Below are 24699 nucleotides of genomic sequence, written 5' to 3'. Positions count from 1 at the left end.
CCCTGGATGGCTGGGCAGCTGCCATCCGAGGCTTGCCTGTGCCTTGGTCTGGCCCTTAGAAGCTGGGGGGCTGAGGAGACTGGGGGACTCAGGAGGCAGTGCGCAGAGCAGCCGGGCCCGCCCCCAGGCTTGCCGCCCTGGCGGGGCTTAGGAGACTGGGCACCACCATCTTATGGCTGTGGGCACTGCCATCTTTGAGGATGTGGCAGTCAATTAGCATATTCCCTCCTTATTGGCTGTGGGAGCCGCCATCTTTGCGATGGCGTGAGGGTCAATTAGCACATTCCCTCTTTATTAGATAGGATATTTATATTATTGTAAATAATTATTCAATGAATAGCACATATATTTATTTGAGGATAATTCCTGGAAGTGGCTTTCTGGGTCCAAATAATGTACATTTAACTTCTGAGAGATTGGCAAATTTCCTTTTAAGGAAGTTTGCATAGCTAGACTCCAGTCAACAGTACCTGAGAGATCTTGCTTCCTTGCCAGTACTTGATATGTTGACATCACCAGCATTTTTTTTAAATTTTTGCCAATCAGATAGGTGTACATATTTTTGTCTTGTCTTAATTTGCATTTCCTGATTAAGAATGAGATGGAGCCTCTTTAGATATGGTTATTAGTTAGTCATTTATACTTACTCCTCTAGATTGCCTATTCATATCCTTTGCTCATAATTTTATTAAATTATTTTTCTTACTGACTTAGAGCAGTTCCTTTTACATATCCTTATATTAATAATTTGTCTGTTAAATGTATTTTAAAGATTTATCTAATTCTGCTTCTTGGCTTTTAATTATTCTATGCTATATTTAGCCATACATACAGTTTTAATTTTTATGTCATATGCATCAAACATTTCTTTTATGTTTTCTTTGTTGTTATTATTATTATTTTGCTGTTATTTTTTTTCTTTGAGAAGGGAGAGTTAATCATGTTTAGGAAAGCACTTTTTAATCTCAAAATTACAACACATTTTTCTTCATTTTATTTGGTACTTTTATGATTTGGGGTGTTAATATATTTAATCCAAGAATTCATCTAATATTTATTTCTATGTGCTGTGTGAGGTAAGATGACTATTTTTTAAAGATATATTATAAATCATCTCAATTAAATAGATGGCTATTTTTTACCCACCGATTTAAAATATTAATCTGCCTATTTCTTAGATAAATATACAAGTTTTAGGTAATTCTTAAAGATTTTCTCCCTGTGTAGACTTTAGAATTAGTTTATCAGGTACTGGATTTTAAGAAAAAAACTTGTTATTTTAATTAACAATACATTAAACTTATAGGTTAACTTAGGAAAATTGGACATTTGAATAATATTTAGTCTTCCCTTTTAGAAACATGATACATCTCTCCATTTATTTAGATATTTTCATGTTCTTTATTAATATTTTGTAATTTTCTTTATTATAATGTTCTGTCATTTCCCCTTTTACTATTATTTGGTTATGATTTTTTTATGGTGGTGCTATTTTAATACTACCTTCTATCCTATATTCTAATTAGTTATTGATGCTGTGTAGGAAAGCATTTGATATTTTCATATTAATTTCAAATGTTACCACCTTAATAAATTCTCTTCTTAGTTGTCACCGGTTTTCAGATAGTTGTATTGCAATTTCTTTTTTATTTTTTTCATTTATTCACAGAGTATTCTGTGACAGTAGTAAACATGTATTCTCATTGAATTCTTAGGCACCTATGAAATAGGAATTGTTATTCCCATTTTATCCATGAGAAAACTGAGCCCATGAGGGTTTAAAAACTGGCCTCAGGTTACACAAGTAGTAAGTGGCAGAGCCAGATTCACATACCTGTATCTTTAAACTCATTCACTCCACCTCTGCACCAGCTACTCTGTCATTGATATATTGCCTACTGCAAGCCTCACACTGGGGATCGAGCCTGCAACCCAGGCTTGGGCCCTGACCCAGAATCAAACTGTGATCTCCTGGTTCATAGGCCGATGCTCAACCACTGAACCACACTGGACAAGCCTTCTTCTTTTTCACCTTTTCCTCCTCTTTCATTTCTCCTCCTTCTTTCAATCTTGCAACTTCTATTAGATCTTCTGAATTTGTTCTTCATATCTCTTGGCTTTTCCTTAATTTTGTTTCTGTTCTTTCTCATTAGGCCCTGAAAAACATAGTCAGCTTATTATTCTAGCTTATTAATTTGCTCTTCAGCAGTGTCCCTTATACTTTTAAATATTTTATTTTTTTAAAGAACACACTATTTTGTTTTGTCTCTCTAAAAATATCTTATATAGTTATATAAATACATATATAAATAATCATTCTTCTGTTTGCTCTATTGCCTTTTCTCTAGATGTTAGTTCTTCTGCTTATTAAATTTTGTGCCTCTTATTGTGCTAGTTTTCCTTAAATAGTAGTGGCACTTTGCTTTATGCTCCTTTTTGTATTTAGAATCCTTATTTGCCCACATAGTCCCCTATCTTGAGTGACTGTAGAGGGAAATAGAATGAATTGCCAGGAACAGTAGCTTGTGTTGCTGTGTGGGCTTCCCACATTGGGACATGGCTCTTCTGTTCAGCCCTTGTTTCCCATCACAGTGCTTTGTCCTGTGGATAATATTACTGCTTCTTACTTACTGACCCAATAAAAGGAGGAAGGAGGACAAAGAGATCCAGCTTTCCAGTTATTCACCCTGAGTATCAACTTCTTACAGGTATTGACTCTCAGCTTGACACTCTGCTACAGGTCACTTATGTACACACAAGTCTTCTCTGCTAATGTTTTAGAGCTATAGTTCCCTGTGGTCTTCCTTCTCCATTGATCAGATCTTAATTCATTTTCTATCTTTTGTGACCCTTTAATATTTCTGACTTATGATACTCTTGACTGTTTTCTGGCATTTATAGATTCATTTTGTTCTGAAATTGCCATTTTTTTGTCATTTCATAGGACTTTTAGATGAGTGGTAGAATATGTACAAGTACTAAGTCCACTATGTTTATTCAAACTCCCTCTAATTTCTGAATAATAAAAATTAAATTTAGTCAGTTTTCCTTTGTGTTTCTCATATTTCTAAGGACTGTTTGTAATATAGTTATTCTTTTCAACAAAAAAGAAAACACAAACATAATTTATTATTATTCTGAGCTGAACCCTGGTAAGAGAACGAGCTATTTTCCAAAAGGAAATCCTAGCTAATAAAGAGTGAATATGCTAATTGACCCTCATGCCATCACAAAGATGGCAACACCCACAGCCAATAAGGAGGGAATATGCTAATTGACTGCCTACCCTCAAAGATGGTGGCACCCACAGCCAATAAGGAGGGAATATGCTAATTGACTGCCCCGCCCTCAAAGATGGCAGTGCCCACAACCAATAAGGAAGGAATATGCTAATTGACTGCCATGCCCTCAAAGATGGCAGTGCCCAGTCCCCTCAGACCCATTGTGGCGGCAGGCATGTGGCAAGGCTGGGCCCACCCCCAGGCGGGCCCAGCCTTGCTGTGTGCCTGCCTCCAGAATCCCCCAGTCCCCTCAGCCCCCCAGCTGCCCAGAGCCGGCCCAAGGCACAGGCACACCTTGGATGGCAGCTGCCCACCTGCCCAGGGCCACTTGAGGCTCAGAAAACCAGGGTCGGCCGAGGCTTGCACTGCTGACAGTGGCAGCAGTAGAGGTGTGATGGGGGCATCACCTTCCCCTGATTGCCGGATCACCTCCCGTCCCTGAGGGCTCACGGACTATGAGAGGGAGCAGGCTGGGCTGAGGGATGCCCCATCCAGTGCATGAATTTTCATGCACCTGGCCTCTAGTCCTATATAATAAAGAAGTAATATGCAAATTGACCATCACTCCAACTCACAAGATGGCCACCCCATGTGGTCAAAGATGGCCACCTCCATGTGGACACAAGATGGCCACCACAAGATGGCTGTCAGGGGAGTGCAGTTGTGGGCAATCAGGCCAGCAGGGGAGGGCATTTGGGAGGGACCAGGCCTGCAAGGAGGGAAGTTAGGGGTGACCGGGATGGCAGAGGAGGGCAGTTGGGGACAACCAGGCCTGCAGGGGAGGGCAGTTGGGGGGACCAGGCCTGCAGGGGAGGGCAGTTCGGAGGGGCCAGGTTGCACGTTAGCAGGAGAGAGCAGTTAGGGGCGACCAGGCTGACAAGGAAAGGAAGTTAGGGGTGACTGGGCCAGCAAGGGAGGGCAGTTGAGGGCGACCAGGCCTGCAGGGGTGAACATTTAGGGGTGACCAGGCCTGCAGGGGAGGGCAGTGAGGGGCAATTGGGCTGGCAGGGGAGAGTTAGGCATCAATCAGGCTGGCAGGGGAGTGGTTGGGGTGATCAGGCTGGCAGGCAGAAGCGGTTAGGGACAACCAGGCAGGCAGGCAGGTGAGCGGTTGGGAGTCAGCAGTCCTGGATTATGAGAGGGATGTCTGACTGGTGGGCCTACACAGGCAGTTGGACATCACTCGAGGAGTCTCAGATTGGAGAGGGTGCAGGCTGGGCTGAGGGACACCCCCCCCCAATGCACGAATTTTGTGCACCGGGCCTCTAGTAATGATATAAAAGTGAATGTTAGGTGAGAACAGAAGTGTCAATGGAGGAACAAATGACTAGTGCTGCTTGGTAATGATTTTTATCTCTTGACAAATTCATGATTCTATTTGCTACTGAATGGAAATGTAGTTAAATAAAATAAAAATGGATATGCTTCCAAATTTGGTGGGTTTTTTTTTAAACGGACTATGGATGTATTCTCTTTGATTCCTTATAAACACCCTAATCCTGCAGCATGGTTTATCAAAAAGAGCGTTGGTTTTAGAATAAAGTTCAATTCCCAATTTTTCAACTCAAATTTTCTGCCTTTCTATTAATTTGTCTATAAAACTTAGATAGAAATATCTGTAACATTTAGAAAATTTTGACGTACCCTACAGGCTTAAAAATGGAAAAAGAAAGATTGTCATATTGCAGAAAAAAAAAACCCCACAATCCATATTTGTAACTGCATTTTTAGGTTTTTGTGTGTTTTTTTAATATATTTTATTGATTTTTCACAGAGAGAAAGGGAGAGGGATAGAGAGCTAGAAACATCGATGAGAGAGATACATCGACCAGCTGCCTCCTGCACACCCCCCACTGGGGATGTGCCCGCAACCAATGTACATGCCCTTGACCGGAATCGAACCTGGGACCCTTCAGTCCACAGACCGACGCTCTATCCACTGAGCCAAATCGGTTTCAGCTGCATTTTTAGGTTTTGCTAAATCCTCCTGTAGCCTACCCCTAAAATGATTGTGTCCTTAGAGCCTGGGGTTTACTCTCACATCTAGTCATCTGTGTCAGGAAAAAAATGAACAGTGAGTAGGTCAAGTGACAAATTAAATTGACAGATAGATAAAGATATTCCCATGCTATTGCAATGCTCTCCTATTGCAATGCTTGTTTTTGCAATATCCAGTCAAGTTTCATTTTCTGGTATAGTTAAAATGCTGTGGGAGGCTTACCTGAGACTAGAGGACATTGACCTTTGCAAGGTATTGACTGCTCCTGAAGAAACCTCACTGATGCTCAAAGGAATGGGGTGGGGTGACAGCACACCCATTCAGTGGTAGGAAGACTCACAGGTGAGGAGGAGGTAGAGGAGGATGAGGCAAAGAACAAGCAAGATAGTTCTTTCCTGGACCATATCTTGAGTTCTAAATAGGTTTCCAAGCTCAATTGACCTTCTCAGGAACATGTAGATTGCTGAACTTGATTTTCAGATTTAGTTTAGTGCTCATATCACCCACAAAGAAATGACTCTGTGTGGGGAAAAAAAAAAAAAAAAAAAAAGCTGGGGGCCATCCTTTTGACCAAGAAGTTTCAGATACCTAATTAATAAAAATTTATTTTTAATGTAAAGGTCATTTTCTAGCAGAAAATTTTCTCTACAATCCCTGTATTTTGCCTTCAGAGTATCTATACCAATTAAAAGCTAGCTGCTGGTTTCCTTACCAGCAGAAATTTTGGATCTCTGAGCCAGAAACCGGAAAGGTTTGGCAGGATGGAGTATTTTCCCATCTTCCCTCAGGGATGGATATCTTTATAAGGCATCAATAATGAGAAGCCCCAAGTTGTTTTCTCGAGTCAATGCCAAGTTCCTTATGGTGAATGGACAGTACTCCATGGTTTGGCAATCTGTTGGCCTTACTTTTCCATATTGGTGGTCATGTTTTCCATCATTGCTGGTGTTTCCAAGCTGGGGCAGGTGCCAGCCTGAGGTCACCCTGAAGTGACTGCCGGCAGAGTGGGTGAAGTGGGAGGTTGACCTGAGTTCAGTTCCCTTTGCTGGATCTGATTTTCCTCACTTGTCAAATGGGTATTTGAACTCTATGATTTCCATGTTCCTTCTGCCCTAATATCTATGCATCTTGTGGTTCCATGTCTGAAATTAATTTTATCTTAATTTTGAAGACATAATATTTTGGTCATTTTCTACCTAAAACCAACTGTTTTTCTAAATCAACTATTCAGTTCTCTCCTAAACCAATGGGTAATTTTATCTTGAATAAGATTTATCATAAAATCTAAAACCATAATTTTATTCAGAGTCCAGAAATATTACTTAAGGACCTACTTTTCTCTTTTCTTTAGATGGAATGAGTTTATATGATGTATTTCAAATAAGAAATTAAATAAATTAGAAATAGAAAGACAATTAACATTTGGGGATATAGGGTAATCTGCAGGATAGTAAACACTCTGTATAAATGTTATTAAATCAAAGAGGAAATAGTTTAGAAAAAATTTTCCTGGAATTGCACAATCCCCTTTTCTCTCAAAAATATGTCCATTTCCCTGTTAGAGCATAGAAAGGTATAACTGATTATCATAACCTTGTAGCTTTAAATCATAATAAAACCTACATCAGGATCGTTAACACTTTGAGAGCAAATGCACTTGGAATGATATTTTTCAACTTATAAATGTGACTAGTCTATGAGCCCAACCATCCTTCAAATTCACATGCAGTAGATTGCCCCAGTATGTGGTTATGAGCATTTTATCTTATAGATAATAAAAATTTTACCCCAAAAGTGATGCCATTGTCACTGGAGACCAGAAGGTAAAGTGACAGAAAAGATCGTGGCTTGGGTGCAGTTACCAGCCATTAAAACCTTTAGATTCTATTTGTTTTCCCCTGGAATGGACCAGCTCAGGAGATGACTGGGTCAAACCAGTAGCACAAGAAGGGCGTCCACAAAGCCTTTCCCCAGGGTTCTCCCATTCCCTGAGGAAATTAGCTCCATTTCACCAGGGGAAGGAGAATAAATAATTCATAGAGGATGGGCAGGAGGATGGGGAAGCCCACTCCCAATTATTCAGTGGCTCCCCATTGCCTCCAGGACAAGGTGTGAGTTCCTCATTTAGACACTTAAGGCTCCCACTTTCTGTGCCAGCTGACACTACAGCCTCAACTACACCACAGGGAAAAAAGAGGATGGGATCAGAGAGGTAACAGGGACCCAGACCAATCAAGCAAGATTCTAGCTTTGACTACCGGTGAGGTGGGGGCCATTATAGGTTCAGAGCAAAGGGTAACAAGGTCTGCCACATCTTTTATTTAATTAATGAACAGTTGGTCTTGCCTGAAATGTCCACTGAGATACTTTGTCCATGCCAGATGTCCTTGATATTTGGTCCTATCCAAAATGTTCATACTTAGAAAACATCCCTCAGTTTAAACAGCCCATAACATTAATTTCTACTTTTGGTTTACAAGATTCATACATAAAAAATACTATCATGTTTTATGGGTCCAATAATTGTGTTTGGGTGTATTGCAAATAATAACCCTTCTCACCTCAGTAGCCTAGTTGATAATGACACATGGGATGAGGTAAATGGGTCAGTGTGGGCCAAGTGTCTCCATGGGCATTTTTTATACATGACCAAATGACCTGCAGGAGTTTTATTTCTTACTCATTCTTCTCAAATACACCCTACATTTCCAGCACATGAACCCCTTCACCCTCACGGGGTCCAAGCATCCCTGCCAATAGCAATCTCCTTCTACCTTTAGTGTCCTTCCACGTAAAGCCACCTTGATTCCTCCAGCAAGATGTCTCTCTCCCTCTAGCTCTAACCTTACAAATGCCCAATGTACTTGGCTTAGGCCAAGGTTTTGCATTTTCTGCCTGTTACTTACTATTAGGAATTAGATGACAACATAGATATGTCTTGCTTTGAACCTCAGCTGGATTGCAAACCCCTCAGGCACAGATTACATTTTATATAGCAAAACAGTGCTATTATTTCAACTGTGATAGAAGCCAGGTGCCTCCACAAACTCAACTCGTTTTCTAGGCCCTTGATTATCTAATAGTCAGATACCTGCCTACAGTTTGGCCAACAAGTCCAAAGTTCAAGTTCATCCATATTTCTAAATACACAAATGAGTTGGAATATTCATGTTTTTTTAAAAGTTAAGATTGTTTTATCACCCAACCAGTTATTTTCAATTAAACTGTTTTAGACATAAACACCTATTTGTTACTCTTCAGATTAAATTCTACAGAGATTCATTTGTCTCCACACATTTTGGGACTTGTTTTATATCACTCTGTAATCTTTGTTGCCTTTATTTGCTACATTTTTTTCACCTTCCCCACTAAAGTGTAAATTCTTTTGGTATGGAGTTCTTACAGTTATTTATGAGCCCTGCCTGTCCCCTTACCCACAAACCCTTGCTCAAAAAATATTTGCGAATGAAATATTTGAATGGATCTTCCAGGTTTTCTCTTAGTCTTCAATTGCAAATGAGATAGAAAAAGAAGAGGGCCAAAGGTAAACTTCTGCCTCTCTTATACAGGATTTTGTGCCACTGTATCAAAACTTTGAGAATTTTTACACACGAAACATTTACATGAGAATCAGAGACAACTGGAACCGGCCCATTTGCAGTGCCCCAGGGCCTCTGTTTGACGTGGTGGAGAGGGTGTCGGATGACTACAACTGGACATTTCGGTGAGGCCATCACCTGGAGGGGCTTGGTTGAAAGGAAATCCTTTCAAGGAAATCCTGTTGTGGGCACCAGGTTACATATCTGAAAAACCACAGCAAGGAAGCAACTGGTCTTCCATCATTCAGCCTTTTGCAAGCCCTCACATGCCAGTAGGGGAAGTCACGGTGATTCTGCTGCCAAGGGTAGCATGTTTATATTGCAATTTAAGTAAAAACTGTGTCAGAAGGTGCAGGATACACAGAGCCAGCCATCAAGGAAAAGTCCTTCTCAGCTGTATTGACAAATTATACCCCTCTACTTCTTGCTGAAGTGATGACCGTGGCTTTTTCTCATTTAGAAAGATTTTGCTGGGATTTAAACCAGGGCACAGGTGTCATGAAAGCAAGTGCCCAAGGAAAATCAGGACTATGTAATATTGCATGGCTCGGACACCTTTTTGTAATACTCTACCCAGCTTCAATATGGGAATACTTTCCTCTAAGGACAACCCATTTTGTGGTGGCAATAAGGCAAGTCTAAAAATATATGCATGATTTGGGCCAGAACGCAAGATCTCTTTGTGAGTCTTGTATGGGGCACTATGATGATATTAAATGACAAAGCCCTTTGTGCTCACCCGCCCTTCTCTCTGCAGCTTCACTGGAAGAATCATCAAAGATGTCATCAACATGGGCTCCTATAACTTCCTTGGCTTGGCAGTCAGGTACGATGAATCTATGAGGACAGTGAAGGAGGTTTTAGAGGAGTATGGCGTAGGTGTGGCCAGTACCAGACATGAAATGGGTATGTATGTTCACCATTTTGAAATTTTGTCTAGTTGGGTCTGAGATTCCCTGTGGCTACTTCTCAAATGTAGATCTTATCTAGACTGTGTGACTCAAAAAGCTGTTATATAATGCAAGAGGGAAAAGGTATATGAAAGTCTTCATGGAAATTTCAAACATTATGCTCTTGTCAAGTAGATTTTAGTTATTCAGAATAAAAATTTGATCTTTCCTGACCATTATTATCTAAAATAGCAACTATTGTCTCTTTTGCTTGGCCCCTTATGGGTCCTTTCTCCCACCTTTCTTTTTCTTTTTCTCTTTTTTAAAATATATTTTATTGATTTTTTTACAGAGAGAAGGGAGAGGGATAGAGAGTCAGAAACATCGATGAGAGAGAAACATCAATCAGCTGCCTCCTGCACACCCCCCACTGGGGATGTGCCCGCAACCAAGGTACATGCCCCTGACCGGAATCGAACCTGGGACCCTTCAGTCCACAGGCCGATGCTCTATCCACTGAGCCAAACCAGTTAGGGCATTCTTTTTCTTTTTTAAACAGCTTTATTGAGGTATAATTGATATAAAAAAAAACTGTACTTATTTAATATATACAATTTAATGAATTCAGACATATGCATGCACCCATGAAGCTATCACCACAATCAAGTAATAAATATATCCATCACCTCAGAAAGTTTCTTTGTGGCCCCCCCCCCCCCGTTTTGTGGTAAGAACACTTATCATGAGATCTACCCTTTAATGAATTCTTGGGTGCGCAATACAGTATTGTTGACAATAGGCACTATGTTATACAGAGGATATTTAGAACTTATTCACTTATCAAACTGAAACTTTATACCCACTGGAAAATAACTTCTCATTTGGATTTAGCTCTTTCTTCCAGTTTTCTGAATGATGTCCACACTGATCTTGATTTGTATATTGCCTGTCTGCTACTACAACATGAACTTCATTAAGAAAGGAATTGACCTGTTGACTGTTGTGTTGAATGAATGAATGAATGAATGAATGGGCTAGGTGGAACAGACTGCTTATTTATTTCTTTTTTAGCTAGAACATCCTCTCTTATTCAGAGGAGTGACATCAGTGAGAAGGAAACTATTACTCCACTTCAGGGAGGAAGAGTGATGCAAACTTCCTCCTATAGAGTACTTTGCTTTTCCTGGCACTTTGTTTGCTTATATACCATATCATTTATTCTTCACAGAAAGCCTGTGCTGTGGTAGGCTGTGGTAGTTTGTGTTATTCCCATATTCTAGAGGAACAAACTAAGATCATAGTGACTAAGTGATGGACCCCTGGTGGCTTATTAATCACCTTAACTTCCAGTGTAGCTCAGAGATTTCTACAATGGCAGTTTCCCATCCAGGGTAATTATGCAGGGCCTGTCTGAGAATCAGGAGTAAATATGCTAAAAAGAGATTTACCACTCATAAATAATGAGTCACATCTTAGGTAACCAGCTGGCAGAAGGGCTTTAAAAACATGTAATTATTCAGTTCTGTGCAATAAATAACAACTCAAATTGAACAAAGTAAATTTTTTATCCAAATTACCAATACATACTTAACTAAAGGTCCAGAATTTATAAGTGGTTGCCCAAATTTTTTAAGAAAGACATCTTACTTATCTTTATTTGAGGCATGAGGGCTGGAGGCATGAAAAGCAGGGTATAAAAAGGTTCCATTCCACTTAGAATGGGGTTGCCCACATTCCCTATTTGGCATGGAGCAGAGACTGGAAAAAGACCCTGGTCATAAGGGACAGGAGTCAGTAACTTTTGGGGATGTTTCTTTTGGTGCTAGTGATACTCAACACCAGGATTATTAATTAACCCAAAAGAAAACAAATTCCTGAATATGATGACCCCCTTCAACTCACAGAGACAGAACATTCCCCCATCACAGCCCTCAGAAGCTGAAGGGTGGGAGCTTGTTACGGGCAATGGTTTGCCCCAAGTGGAAGCCACATGTGGAATCTGGGTCCCTGATTGTGGCCTTTTAATGTTTACCTACTTCATTGAGCTCTCCAGCTCAAACTCTAAAAAGAAGATTTTAACAGTTTTCAAATAAACAGTGAGAGAGCAAAATAAAACCACCCATAATAATTTTAGACAAATAAAAGGCCTGAAAACAAGGATATAAATAATCTAAAATAAATAAGTAAACAGGTACATTTAAAATAGTTCTGCAATATAAATAGTAACCTTAACATAACATGCAAGAAGTAGTAACATAATTTTGAATGCCATTTATTTCAGAAACACAAGTAACTTTTGGAAACCTTATGCTACATAGTCTTAAGAAAATGTTTAATAGTGTAATGGATTAACAATAAAAACTAGGAAATACAAAGACTTAATTTTTAGTAGCCAAATAGCTTCTTAAGGAACCAAAAGTAAAAGTTTCAGAATGTTTAATCCCTTAGGAATAGAGCAGAGAACCCAGAAATCGACCCATTTAATATGCTCAATTAATATTTGACACAGGAGGCAAGAACATACAATGGAGTCAAGACAATCTCTTCAATAAATGGTGTTGGGAAAATTGGACAGATACATACAAAAAAATAGAAACTAGACGACCAACTTACACCATACACAAAAATAAACACAAAATGGATAAAGGACTTAAACATAAGACGGGAAACCATAAAAATACTAGAGAAATCCACAGGCAGCAAAATCGCGGACATATGCCAAAGCAATATCTTCACCAGTACAGCTCCTAGAGCAATGGAAACTAAAGAGAAAATAAACAAATGGGACTACATCAAAATAAAAAGCTTTTGCACAGCAAAAGAAACCATCAACAAAACAACAAGAAAGCCCACTGCATGGGAGAACATATTTGCCAATGTTATTACCGATAAGGGTTTAATCTCCAACATTTAGGTGTACTGGTTAATAATGGCGGATTTTGTAATCAAAGAAAACACAATAATTTTAAGAGAAACATCAAAAGTGCTTTATTCAAAGTAATGTCCATCGCTAGCTACACATTTCTCTCATCTTTCAGGTAATTTGTGGATACCGTCCCAATAGAACTTTTCTTGTTTTGAGGCAAACCATTCAGAGACCCAATTTTCCACTTCTTCATACGTTTTGAAGTGCTGCTCAGAAAGTGTGTGTGCCATAGATCAGAACAAATGGAAATCTGAAGAAGCAAGGTCTGGTGAATACAGCGGGTGGGTTAATACTTCCCAGACAAGACCTTTTAACGTGTCTTTAACTGGTTTTGAAGTGTGTGATGGTGTGTCATTATGAAGCAAAATTACTTTGTTGTGTCTTCTGGCACATTCTGGTCGTTTCACGATCAAAGCATGGTTCAAATTGATTATTTGTTGTTGGTAGCGATCAGTATTAACAGTTTCACCTGGTTTTAGAAGCTCATAATACACCACACCTTCCTGATCCCACCAAACGCAGAGCATTGTCTTCTTTCCAAAGGGATTTGGCCTTGCAGTTAATGTTGATGGTTGACCTGGATCAACCCATGATTTTATACATTTGGGATTCTCAAAATAAATCCACTTTTCATCGCCAGCCACAATTTGATGCAAAAAAAAAAACCTTTCTTTCATGCCATCGAAGCAACATTTTACTAATGACTTTTTGGTTTTCCATTTGTCTTTCGTTCAGTTGATGTGGCACCCATTTTCCTTCCTTTAAATTTTTTTCCATTGCTTGTAAATGATTGGAAATTGTTTGCTGAGCAACATTTAATCATTCTGCAAATTGTTTTTGAGTTTGACACCCATCTTCATCCAATAATGCTTGTAATTGTTTGTCTTCAAATTTTTTCGGTTGACCTGGACATTCTTTGTCTTTCACATTGAAATCATCACTTTTAAAGCATTTAAACCAGCATTCACAAATATCTTGAGATAGAGCATGTTCACCATAAGCTCTATGTATTCAACAGCACTTTTCTTAAAAATAAAGTAATGAATTAAAAGTTCTCGCAAATGCTCTTTTTTTGGCATGAAATTCGACATTTTTAAGTTTAAAAATATCTATGATGTTAACACCTTCAGAAAATTAGACATATGAAGTTTTGAAGTTTGTTGTCAATACAACAAAATAGCATACATATCAAATCACATATATATCAACATATGTGTAACTCTATCTATTGAAAAAAATCTGCATTGTTAACTGGTAAAACCAGTACAGGGAACTCATACAACTTAACAAAAGGAAAATAAACAACCCAATCAAAAAATGGGCAACCGACCTAAATAGATATTTTTTGAAAGAGTGCATAAGGAAGGCCAAGAGTCATATGAACACATGCTCAAAGTCACTAATCATCTGCGAGATGCAAATCAAAACAACAATGAGGTACCATCTCACACTTGTCAGAATGGCTATCATCAACAAATGACAAATGCTGAGGAAGATAAGGAGAAAAGGGAACCCTCATGCACTGCTGGTGGGAATGCAGACTGGTGCAGCCACTGTGGAGAACAGTATGGAGTTTCCTCAAAAAACTAAAAATGGAACTCCCATTTGACCCAGTGATCCCACTTCTAGGAATATATCCCAAGAAACTAGAAACACCAATCAGAAAGCATATATGTTCATAGCAGCACAATTTACCATAGGTAAGATTTGGAAACAGCCTAAGTGTCCATCAGCAGATGAGTGGATTAAAAACCTGTGGTACATCTATACAATGGAATACTACGCTGCGGTAAAAAAGAAGGAATTCTTACCATTTGCAACAGCATGGATGGAACTGGAGAGCATTATGCTAAGCAAAATAAGCCAGTCAGAGAAAGATAAATATCACATGATCTCACTCATTTGTGGAATATAATGAACAACATAAACCGATGAACAAAAACAGATCCAGAGACAGAGAAGCATCTATCAGACCATCAAATCTCAGAGGGAAGGAGGGGAGGGGAGGGGTAAGGGAAAGAGATCAACCAAAGGACTTGAATGCATGCATATAAGCCTAACCAATGAATACCGACAGACACCAGGGGGGTGAGGGCATGAGTGGGAAGGGGGGGCAATCGAGGGATAAAGGACACATATGTAATACCTTAATCAATATATCCATTCCAGCCTTTTAAAAATAGTTTCCAATGTCATGGGGTGGGGGGCGGGGAGGGAGAAAGAACCCTGAAATTATATTACAAAATAGAAAAATTAAGCAAAATGAATACCAAGAGGAAGTATTTAAAACATAATAAAAGGATAGAAGACCACACATATTATTTTGACCAAAAATATGTAACTAGAACATATTTGCCTACTGAGAAAAACAACTGAGATTTGCCTAAAAACCTAAACTCAACAATGTCTTGTAATAAAAAACAAATACAATTAAAGTTATCCCAAAGGATAAAAGTAGAAAGATAGATCCCAGCCAGGCACCTGGTTCCCATCTCCCTGCTGCAACCACCACAAAAATACCTCAGTGCCCAAGAGAGAGGTCGATTTAGTTGAAGGAGCAGCAAAGAAGGAGTCCAGTGTGCAGACCAAATCCGCACCTGCAAATGCTCAAACTAAACCTAAAATATAGCTGGAAATAGTACATCTCCAGACAGATACTGCAGAATTGCAAATGTTGTTTTTAAGAAGTAAAATGATGTGCTGCTATTCATTTTTGTGTACAACTAAAAAAATCGTGAAATAAATAATTAAGGGAGGCTTTGACTCACTTATGGATCAATTTAACAATCCACAGGCTGATGGGGTTGGGAGGGTTGTGCATTTTTTTTATTCTGAACAGGAGGCAGAGTGAAATAGCAATTTAGAGTCATAATCAAGCATTTAAAATGTTTGACATTTTAAATTTACATCTTCTATACTCCTGTTGTTTTCTATTAGCATGCTCCCTGGTCTAGGCTGTCTGCTTCAAATTGTGTGCCACATGTGACAACTTTGGTAATTACAGCATAGTTTTTTGTAATAACTTTGTTAATGTGCTGTGGAAGATTATAAATCTTTGAGGTGTGTGTGTGTGTGTATGTGTGTGTGTGTGTGTGTGTGTGTGTGAAAAGGAGAGAGAGAAAGCGAGAACGAGAGAGAGAGAGAGAGAGAGAGAGAGAGAGAGAGAGAGAGAGAGAGAGAGAGAGAGAAGAGTCTATGTCCTAGATAGGAATGACTTGATACTTCCCCAAATGAATATGTAAATTAAACACAATCCCAGTGACATGAATGGACAAGGTGGGGTGAGTCTAAAATGAAAGTCTAGAGACATACACAATGTGGCACACTCACTTGTGTATAATAAGAACAATATTTCAAATCAGTTAAAAAAGGATAATTAGTATTGTGATAACTTGACAATCATATAAGGAAATAAGTTCATATAAGGAAATAAGTTAGATTTCTACCTCACACTTTACCTCTAGGTAAATTACATTTAGGTAAATTGCAAATGTATTTGGAATTGAAATGTAAAAACAAATAAACAAAGAACAGCCACTACCAGAAAACACTATATAAATAAAATTGAAACTGAATGAATGAATGAACTGACAAATGAATGAAAAGTGAACAGAATAAAGCTATTCAGACAACGCAAATACAAAACGCACTTGTGTGTGTTCCTTGTGAGTACCTGGCTAGAAATGTCAGACTGTAGCCCCCTTGATGTGAGCAACGCCCTTTCTTCGCCTGTTTGAATTGCTACAACTAAATACCACAGACTGGGCTTATAAACAACAGAAGTTCACAGTCCTGGGGGCTAAAAGTTCAAGTCAAAGTTCCAGCATGGTCGGGTGAGGGCCCTCTTCTGTGCTGCAAACTTCTCCTTGTATCCTCGCATGCAAGTGATGTGTGGCTCTCTGGGTCCTCTTTTATACAGGCACTAGTTCCATTTAGAGGTCTTCATCCTCATCACCTACTCACCTCTCATAGGTTCTACCTCCTTATGTTGTCACTTTAGGCATTAAATGTTCAACATACGAATTTTGGGGGGTGGGAAAGACAGAAACATTCAGCCTCTTCTCTAGCTTGTTACTTGTAATCACCTCCTCAGTTCTACATCCCATAATGACCTCCAATATTTTCCACCAGAGCTCACCTCACTTGGCAGAATGCCCTCTTAGGCAGAGAGACCCATTGTAAATGACCTTCAGGCCCACTCCATACCACTCAGGCCACTCTGGACCATGAAAACTTCCCTTTTGAAGGAAGGCCAGCTTGCTTCTGATCAACAGCTATCCACAAGTGTTTGCCCTTCAGATTTCGCAAGCCTAATTCAGGCAGTAGTCTACTCTAGGGAACCAGAGAGAGCACTCCCAGAGAACTTAAAGGGAAAGATTCAACAAAAGGAAACATTCAAAATTCTTCACATAAAAACAATGTCAACTAAGTTAAAAGTCACAGAACAAAATTGGATAAAGTTATTCCCAATGTATAGGACAAAGTATTAAAATTCTTAATAGGTAAAGACTTACAAATCGAAAGAAAAGATAATTCCAATTTAAGAAGTGGGCCAAGATTTTGACAAAGTTCAATACAGGCAAAACTACACAATCAGAATAGTATGATGTTTCTCAACCTTTTTTATTATCTCCTCCTCCCATGGTATTTTCATACCACAGATGAGTATAAATCTGTGTATGTAGTACGTAGATATTTGTGCTTTCTGCATACATGGAGTAAGATATCCCCCCTCCAAAAACCAATCTTCAACTCTTTGGGAACAATAACACCCCTGTTGAGAATGCAAGGAATAGCCGTTACTTTGGGGGGAGGTGAATGGTAACCAGGAGGAGCACAAAGGAACTTCGCAGTTGCTTTTCATATTGTTTTTTATCTTGTTGCAGTTATACATGTATGTTCACTTTATGAAATTTCAAAAGTTCTATACTTACCATTGATTTTCTCTTGAGACTCAGTTACCACTTTTCACCTAATTGGGAAAAGTTAAATAATAATAATAATAATAATAATAATATTCTATAGTTTCAAACAAGTGAAGAAAAGTCCATTGTTATAAACTGCTTTTGGAGTAAACTGGAGAGCAATATGAAAATGTATCAACAGCAAGGTATTTAACTCAGCAGTTCCATTTTGAGAAATATTACCTTAAAATTTTAAATAACTAGCTAGGGAAGACATAAGGTATAAGTCTTCCTGGTCCTCAATTTTCTTCTCTTTAACATGGAAAATACATTGTTAAAAGAATAAGACAGTATGTAAATGATGGGCCCATTTTTAAAAATACATTTTACATGAATATCTGCATTGGTAAGGATGGTTATATTTTATTTTGTAGTATTTTCTAATTTTTCCACAATGAACTCCTATTTTGAGGGTTAATTATTGTCTTAAAAGTCAACAAGAGTCTAAAATGAGGCACAGTCTTACAAAAAGAGTTCTGGCATTTCCAAAATGTTGCCACTAAATCAGACTGACCACATTTTTCAGTCTATTGGAGGGAACCTAGCCCAGGCTGTGTGGATTCTTTTGTGTGTACAATGAACTCAGAGTCTGAGGGATGTGCCTAGAAATAAATGATAAAGATTTATTCAAGAGTCTTAGGGTTTTCAAACCAGAAATGCAACTAGGCAACACTCAGTGTTCTGAAGAAGAGAGAAAAGCTAAGCGTTCTTATAATAATAATAATAATAATAATAATAATAATAAAAAAATGCATTCTTGAGAAACATCAATCCCATATTCTTAGCCTCTGGATTGCTTTGAGATGATAATCCTGTAGATAACTAGTGGTCCATTAGGGTATCAGGTGGTCTGAATAGGTGACCATTCTTTCCTTAGTACTTCAGGGTAATCAGGGTTATCTGGAGGTTTGATGTAGATCCAGGCATTAACCCAGGACGGGAAAGGTCAAAAGTTTAAGTTCCCAGGATCCTTAAAACAGGAGTAGAATTGTATGCTCAAGCCTCAACCTACTTGATTGTAGTAATTTAGCAGTTTGGCTGTAGTGACTCCATTTGTGGTTCTCAAACTTTAACATCAGAATCCCTTGAAGGGCATGGAAAAACACAGTTTGTTGTACCACCTACAGAGTTCCTGATTCAGTTGATCTGGAATAGGATCCACGATTTTGTATTCCGAATGAGTTGCCAGGTGACGTTGCTGCTTTGGGGAACACACTTTGGGAACCACTGAAAACTATCCAGCGTGGCTAACTTTCTTAACCAAATCAGTCTAAAAATTTTCAAAATGTATTTTACTTTGTGTGAGGTGAACACCATATATGCTTAGGAGATTGAGTCTATCAATAAAAACTGAGAAGTAGGTAATAGAACCCCAGAAAATCAGTGAAGACAGTTGGTTTTGATATCTGAACATAGGCCACCTGACACACATTGCTGGTCCAGATTTCCAAGACCAGGAAAGGTTAAACTCAGGCAAACCAGAGAGAAGCTTTGTTTCCTTTCTTTCCCCTGCTCCACTTTTATTCTCTAAGAGTATGCAGAAGATGTGTAGTAATAGTATATTATTTGAATACATATACTCTGTAAGCTCTTTGTGCTGTCATAGTTTGACCAGCAACTGTTAGTAAGAAGTTCACTTTTAGGAAAACAAACTCATGGAATGCCACAAGACTAACTCGGTGCCAATGAAAGCTCATCTCTACTTGTAGATTTCTCTTCCTTGGAGAAGGAAAGCCTGTGTTTGATTCATCTTATTAGGGAAACCTGAATAGTATGCATACCTTAAAACTGCTTATTTGAGAACATTCCTTCAAATTATAATTGCAATTTCAAGAAGTAGCCTTCAAATAGTTTCACAGTAAAAACATCATAAAGGATATATTAACTTAGGAATCAATGTATCTGAATAAAATAGGAAATTATTTTTCTTTCTTGAGTTCCAGCTGTGATTTTCATGTTAAGTGTAATGTGCAAATTTGCTGAAATGTCTCCTTTTTTTCAACATTTGAGAACATTATCCATAATCATTAAATGGTTTGTCTGCCTCTTTATCTTCCAGACAAGTTCTATGTTATCATTTAATTCAAACTATCAAGGCTGTTGTGTGTTTTTTCTCAAATATTTGTAGCTAGATTCAAGAAATGTGCAGTCTTGCTAACCTGAACTACCGAATAAGGGGCCAGCATGAATTTGCAAAATGTTGACATTAAAACTATTTCAAATAAATATCATCTTATGTCCTTCAAATTCTTATGGGAATGATCTTTTTCTAAGAAACTGTTACCAAGTAAAGATCTTGTGTTCTTTTAAAATAACAAATTTCATTAACATGATTTTATGCAAATCAATGCTATAAACATGCTCTAAAACAGTAGGTTCAATTAAACAGGCTATAAACATCCTCAATTAGTTTTACCTTCTTAATTTACACAGCAAAATCATTCTTCATAAATAGTGCCAATTCCTCTCAGACTAAATTATTATAAAACCTGATTAATAAAATGTTATTGCTTTTCTCTCAAGCCTTTTTATTTTCATTTGAGAGTAATTGTAAGAGGAGAGGGACTCTCAGAGGAATTGTTTATGAGTAGAAAATGAAAGTGTATCTTGGTTTCTGAAAGCCTTTTGGAAATTTCCTAATACCTATTATAGTTTTAACAAGGAAATAGCCCTACTCTTGACAGTGACAGAAATTACAGCCCAGCCAAATTTCAACTAGCAGGGATGTTTTTGCAAATGTGGAAATTGGCCCTGTAGGTTCAACAAAGCCAAGGAAGCATAACAACTCAACAAGCTATGCCAATAATTTTCACAAGTAGACTTACCAGCAAGGTAATACCTGGGATAATTGAGCAAAATTAGAACTCATACAATTTTAGAATTTGTAGGTTATCTAATTTTAGAATTTATAAATTATCTCCCTCCTCCCTCACAAATACCATATACATGAAGTCTAGAGATATTTTAATGACTTGCCAATCAGTGTTCATGCAGTCACTAGGTTGAGAAGTCAAGACTAGACACTAGTTATCCTGAGTCTCACTGAAGAGCACTATGCCATATTGTTCATAGCTATCAATAGAGACCAACTACATCAGGGCTCACCAAACTGCCCCCTGTTTTCATACTGACTGCAAGTTACAAATAATTTTTAGTGTTAAGTAGCTTAAGAATAAAAATAAGAATAATATTTTTGTAACATGTGAAATTTTATGGAATTCAAATGTTAGTATGCATAAATAAAGTTTTATTGGAACACAGCTACACCCATTATTTTGTGGATTATCTATGGCTGCTTTGACTTTATTGATTCTTTAAATACATTTTTATTGATTTTTTTTTTTAGAGAGAGAGGAAGAGAGAGGGAGGGAGAGAAAAACATCTATTCGAAATGATGGGCTGCCTCATTCAGGCCTCCCACCAGGGGATCCAGCCCCCAACTGGGGTATGTGCCCTGACCTGGAATCGAACAGGCAACCTTTTGGTGTACAGGACAACACCCACCCAACTGAGACACACCAGCCAGGGTTGGCTGCTTTGACTTTATAATGGCAGAGTTGAATCATTGCAACAGAAACCACATGGCCCACAAAGCCCAAAGTACTTTGTGTCTGGCCCTCTATAAAATGTCTGCTGATATAGACAAGTACTCACTATCATAGCAACTTGGGAAGAAGAATCCTATATATTTAATATCGTCCAGATTTTCAAATCCATTGCATATCAGCACACATCAAACTTTAGTCTCCTTTACTTTAGACTGAAAATCCTGTCCCATCCAAATATACTAAGGATATAGATTAACTTTCATTGACATAGACACCTGGGTATATCCTTGAAAGCCACTGATAATAACTTGAGGAAAACCAAGGACATTGTCAATGTCTACTTCTAGCTTCACACATTCAGGTGATTAACTGTGGGAATGGGAGCATTTGGGATGGCAAAAATACTACTTGACAGAAATGTGATACCCATTTATTTCATACCCTCTTGATAAAGCCATTTTTTTTTTATCATTTTGGCATTTGTGTTTCTTTTAATACGCAAGACATAACCTAAATATAACTTTTCACCTGGTGTTGACTAACAGAATTAAGAAGATTGAGTTGCAGAATCAAGGAATTTATCCAGGCTTCTATTTTTTTCTACCTATTTCACATGTCTTTCCTACTCCTTCAGGGCAAAAACCTGTTTATATTTTCTTGAACTCTATACCATCTGGACACCCTATGTATTGTGGGTATATTTAATAATCCAAGAAGGAATAGGATAAGCTCCAGAAGTAAAAAGTGAGGATTGAAAGACTACACAGGAGCCTATAAATTAATTTCCATCAATGCTACCAGGTAGAACTTACCCATTTCATTATGCACCATGTCCAGACTTAATTCTCTGCTCTTTCATGGAAGTAAAATAGAGAATGGAATCACAACTGAGACAAGGTCCCTATTGTTTAATCGAACTTCCTTTTATAAAGGAGTAAACCAAAGTCCAAAAAATATCAATAACTTCCCCAAGGTCACATAGCTAATGAATGAAAAGGCCAGGTGGGTCACAAACTCAGGTGAAAAAGAAGTGTTCAAGTTGTTGTTGTTTTAATCAAGTTAAAGTTAACTGTAAGCCTGAATCTAGCTGTTTTATTTTTAGGCCATATTGGGGCTCCCATTCATCAAGACAGAACAAATGTTCTAGAATATTATGCAGCTCCCAGACATCAAGGATGTCTCCCTGGTCTTTGCTCCCCTGTTGAGAGGCCCACTGTTTCAGTGAACACAATCCGTGTGACCCAGCAGTCCAGGTACTTTTATCCCATGGTGAGGGCTGAGGAATGGCTGGTGTGGATAGAAAGTCCAATGTCCAGCATTCAAGCTACTCTAATGTACCTTGCAGCTGTCCCCAGGCAGCTACCACCAAGAAATGCACAAGTATCCACTGACCCCAGACTTGATCAAATCCCCCTTACCTTCTCTGTTTCTCAGGTACTCTAATTTCTCTCCTTTGAGTACACTTAATATAACTCCTTCAATTCATGTAAGCTTTTTCCAGAGATAGGAAAGAAACAATTTTTACTTTGGCCACTATATCAAGAATTTTTCCAGAAACACAGGGCTAAATAGTTTCCAGCTACCAACTAAATAAACTTGGGAGAAAAAAAAAAACAATTTAAGGAGAACGTGCATAAGTTATTATTTCAAATTATCCTATGATGTTCCTAGCAACAAATCTTTACATCTTTAGAAGCATACAGATGCTTAGCACCCCTTAGGCCAGACTTTGGAAAATGACATGGAATAGTGATGAAGAATTTATTCTATAGAGTCAGAAATGCTGAATTTGAATCTTGGCTCTAGGCTTACTAATTGTGTAACCTTGGGAAAGTGAACTCTCACTCTCTTGTCTGTACAATTTGGATAATAGTAGAACTACCCTTAAAAAGTTGTGTGACAACTAACAAATCTTGAAATATTTTAGCATGGTAAGTTGACATGTTATTAAGTAGGTGGCCTGCACTTATTATCTGTATCCTATAGGCAACTGACATCACTTCTGTATCTGTTTCCATATATAACATAAATATACACATACATATATGTAATGTTTCATGTGTGTGTGTGTGTGTGTTTGTGTGTGTGTGTGTGTGTGTGAGAGAGAGAGAGAGAGAGAGAGAGAGAGAGAGAGAGAAAGATTTAAGGAAATGTAGTAAAATAGTAACATTTGAGGAATTTGAGTGAAAAGTATCTAGAGATTATTGGTACTGTTCTTACAACTTTTTTGTAGGTCTGAAATTACATCAAAATAAAACATTATAAAAAATAGGATAAGAACATGAATTTATTGAGTATGGTGTCAGAGGTGAAGTAGAGGTCATCATTTGGTCTACTAAAAATTATTCTAGTATTAGGATTATTTATGATAGGAAGGATCATAATGATTATATATCCATGCCTCACTTAAGGTTTTTGTTTGTATCAGATTCTAATGATCTACTAATGCTTTAAACTGGCAAGGGGTGGTAAATGGTTTGTTTAAAATGAAGGCCTGGATAGGTGGGCAGATTAAAAACTGTCTCTTCTATTTCAACAGGATAGAAGGATTCTTAACCCAGCAAAAGCTGCCTATGTGCAGTATGAAAGTATGTTCTAGATCTACTGTAGACAGCACATGTGGCTTTTTTTCACACTTGTTCTGCATGTCAACAGGAAAACAAACCTACTAAAGAGGTATCATAGCTCTATAACCCCCATTAGACTGGGCACAGTGGAATAAGGAAGAAAGCAAAGCATTCTAAGAGTTTTGGGGTGATGAGCTGGAAGGTAGAATGTTTTAGGTAGAAAGACTGATGATGGTTTTAATGCAGGAATCACCAGTTCAAGCAAAGTGGCTTAGAGGCGTGATCATTACAGCACAACAGGAACAGCCAGATGAGCCAGCTGGCAGGTTTCCATGATAAATAATAGCCTGCTCCTAGGTCAAATCTAAGGAACAACCTACAAACAGGATACTCTAGACAAAAAGTGACCACAACCACAGTGTGAAAAACAGTCCTCCCATGTGCCACTCAGGAAGAATGGGTGATTGTGAAACAAGATGGTTAATAACACCCACACTCTTTATTATTGATCAGTGTCAATATGAAGGCCTGCAATCTATATGTTATACCTGAAATGTTTTAGTCAATAAATGTCAGTAAAAATCCAGGAGCAGTGTATCATCCATAAATACAATATAAGTATTTTTCCCTGAATCTTATTTTTTATTTATTTGACTGATAGTTGCAAACCCAGTATCTGTCCCATGAAATAATGCTAAGAGAGCTGGCAAGAGGATACACCCAGCTTGTATTTATTCTTTTATTCAGTATCCCATTGGATAAATGAACGTTCAGGATGAGAATAAGTGTCCATATATGTACAACATAGCAATTGTCACTACCAATTTATGACTGTTAATTGACCTTCAGGGACTAAAGACAAAAGTTAGAGAGAGAAAAGGAAATAAAAATTACTGTGAATTTATCTTTACCTTCATTTAGGACA

General features: G+C 38.1%; 1 protein-coding gene across 1 annotated transcript in view; it reads left to right on the top strand.

Annotated features, from left to right (window-relative positions):
- Positions 1–24699, top strand: part of SPTLC3 (serine palmitoyltransferase long chain base subunit 3) — a 131270-nt gene that overhangs the window by 37275 nt on the left and 69296 nt on the right. The window contains exons 3-4 of the mRNA XM_054723873.1: positions 8850–9004; positions 9637–9785. Of these exons, the coding sequence (XP_054579848.1) occupies positions 8850–9004; positions 9637–9785 (304 nt within the window). The remainder of the gene's footprint in view (positions 1–8849; positions 9005–9636; positions 9786–24699) is intronic.

Source organism: Eptesicus fuscus, chromosome 12, assembly GCF_027574615.1.
Source record: "Eptesicus fuscus isolate TK198812 chromosome 12, DD_ASM_mEF_20220401, whole genome shotgun sequence".
In the NCBI taxonomy this organism is placed as follows: domain Eukaryota; kingdom Metazoa; phylum Chordata; class Mammalia; order Chiroptera; family Vespertilionidae; genus Eptesicus; species Eptesicus fuscus.
Note: the sequence above shows the minus strand (reverse complement) of the source record. Positions and strands in the feature narration are given on the sequence as shown.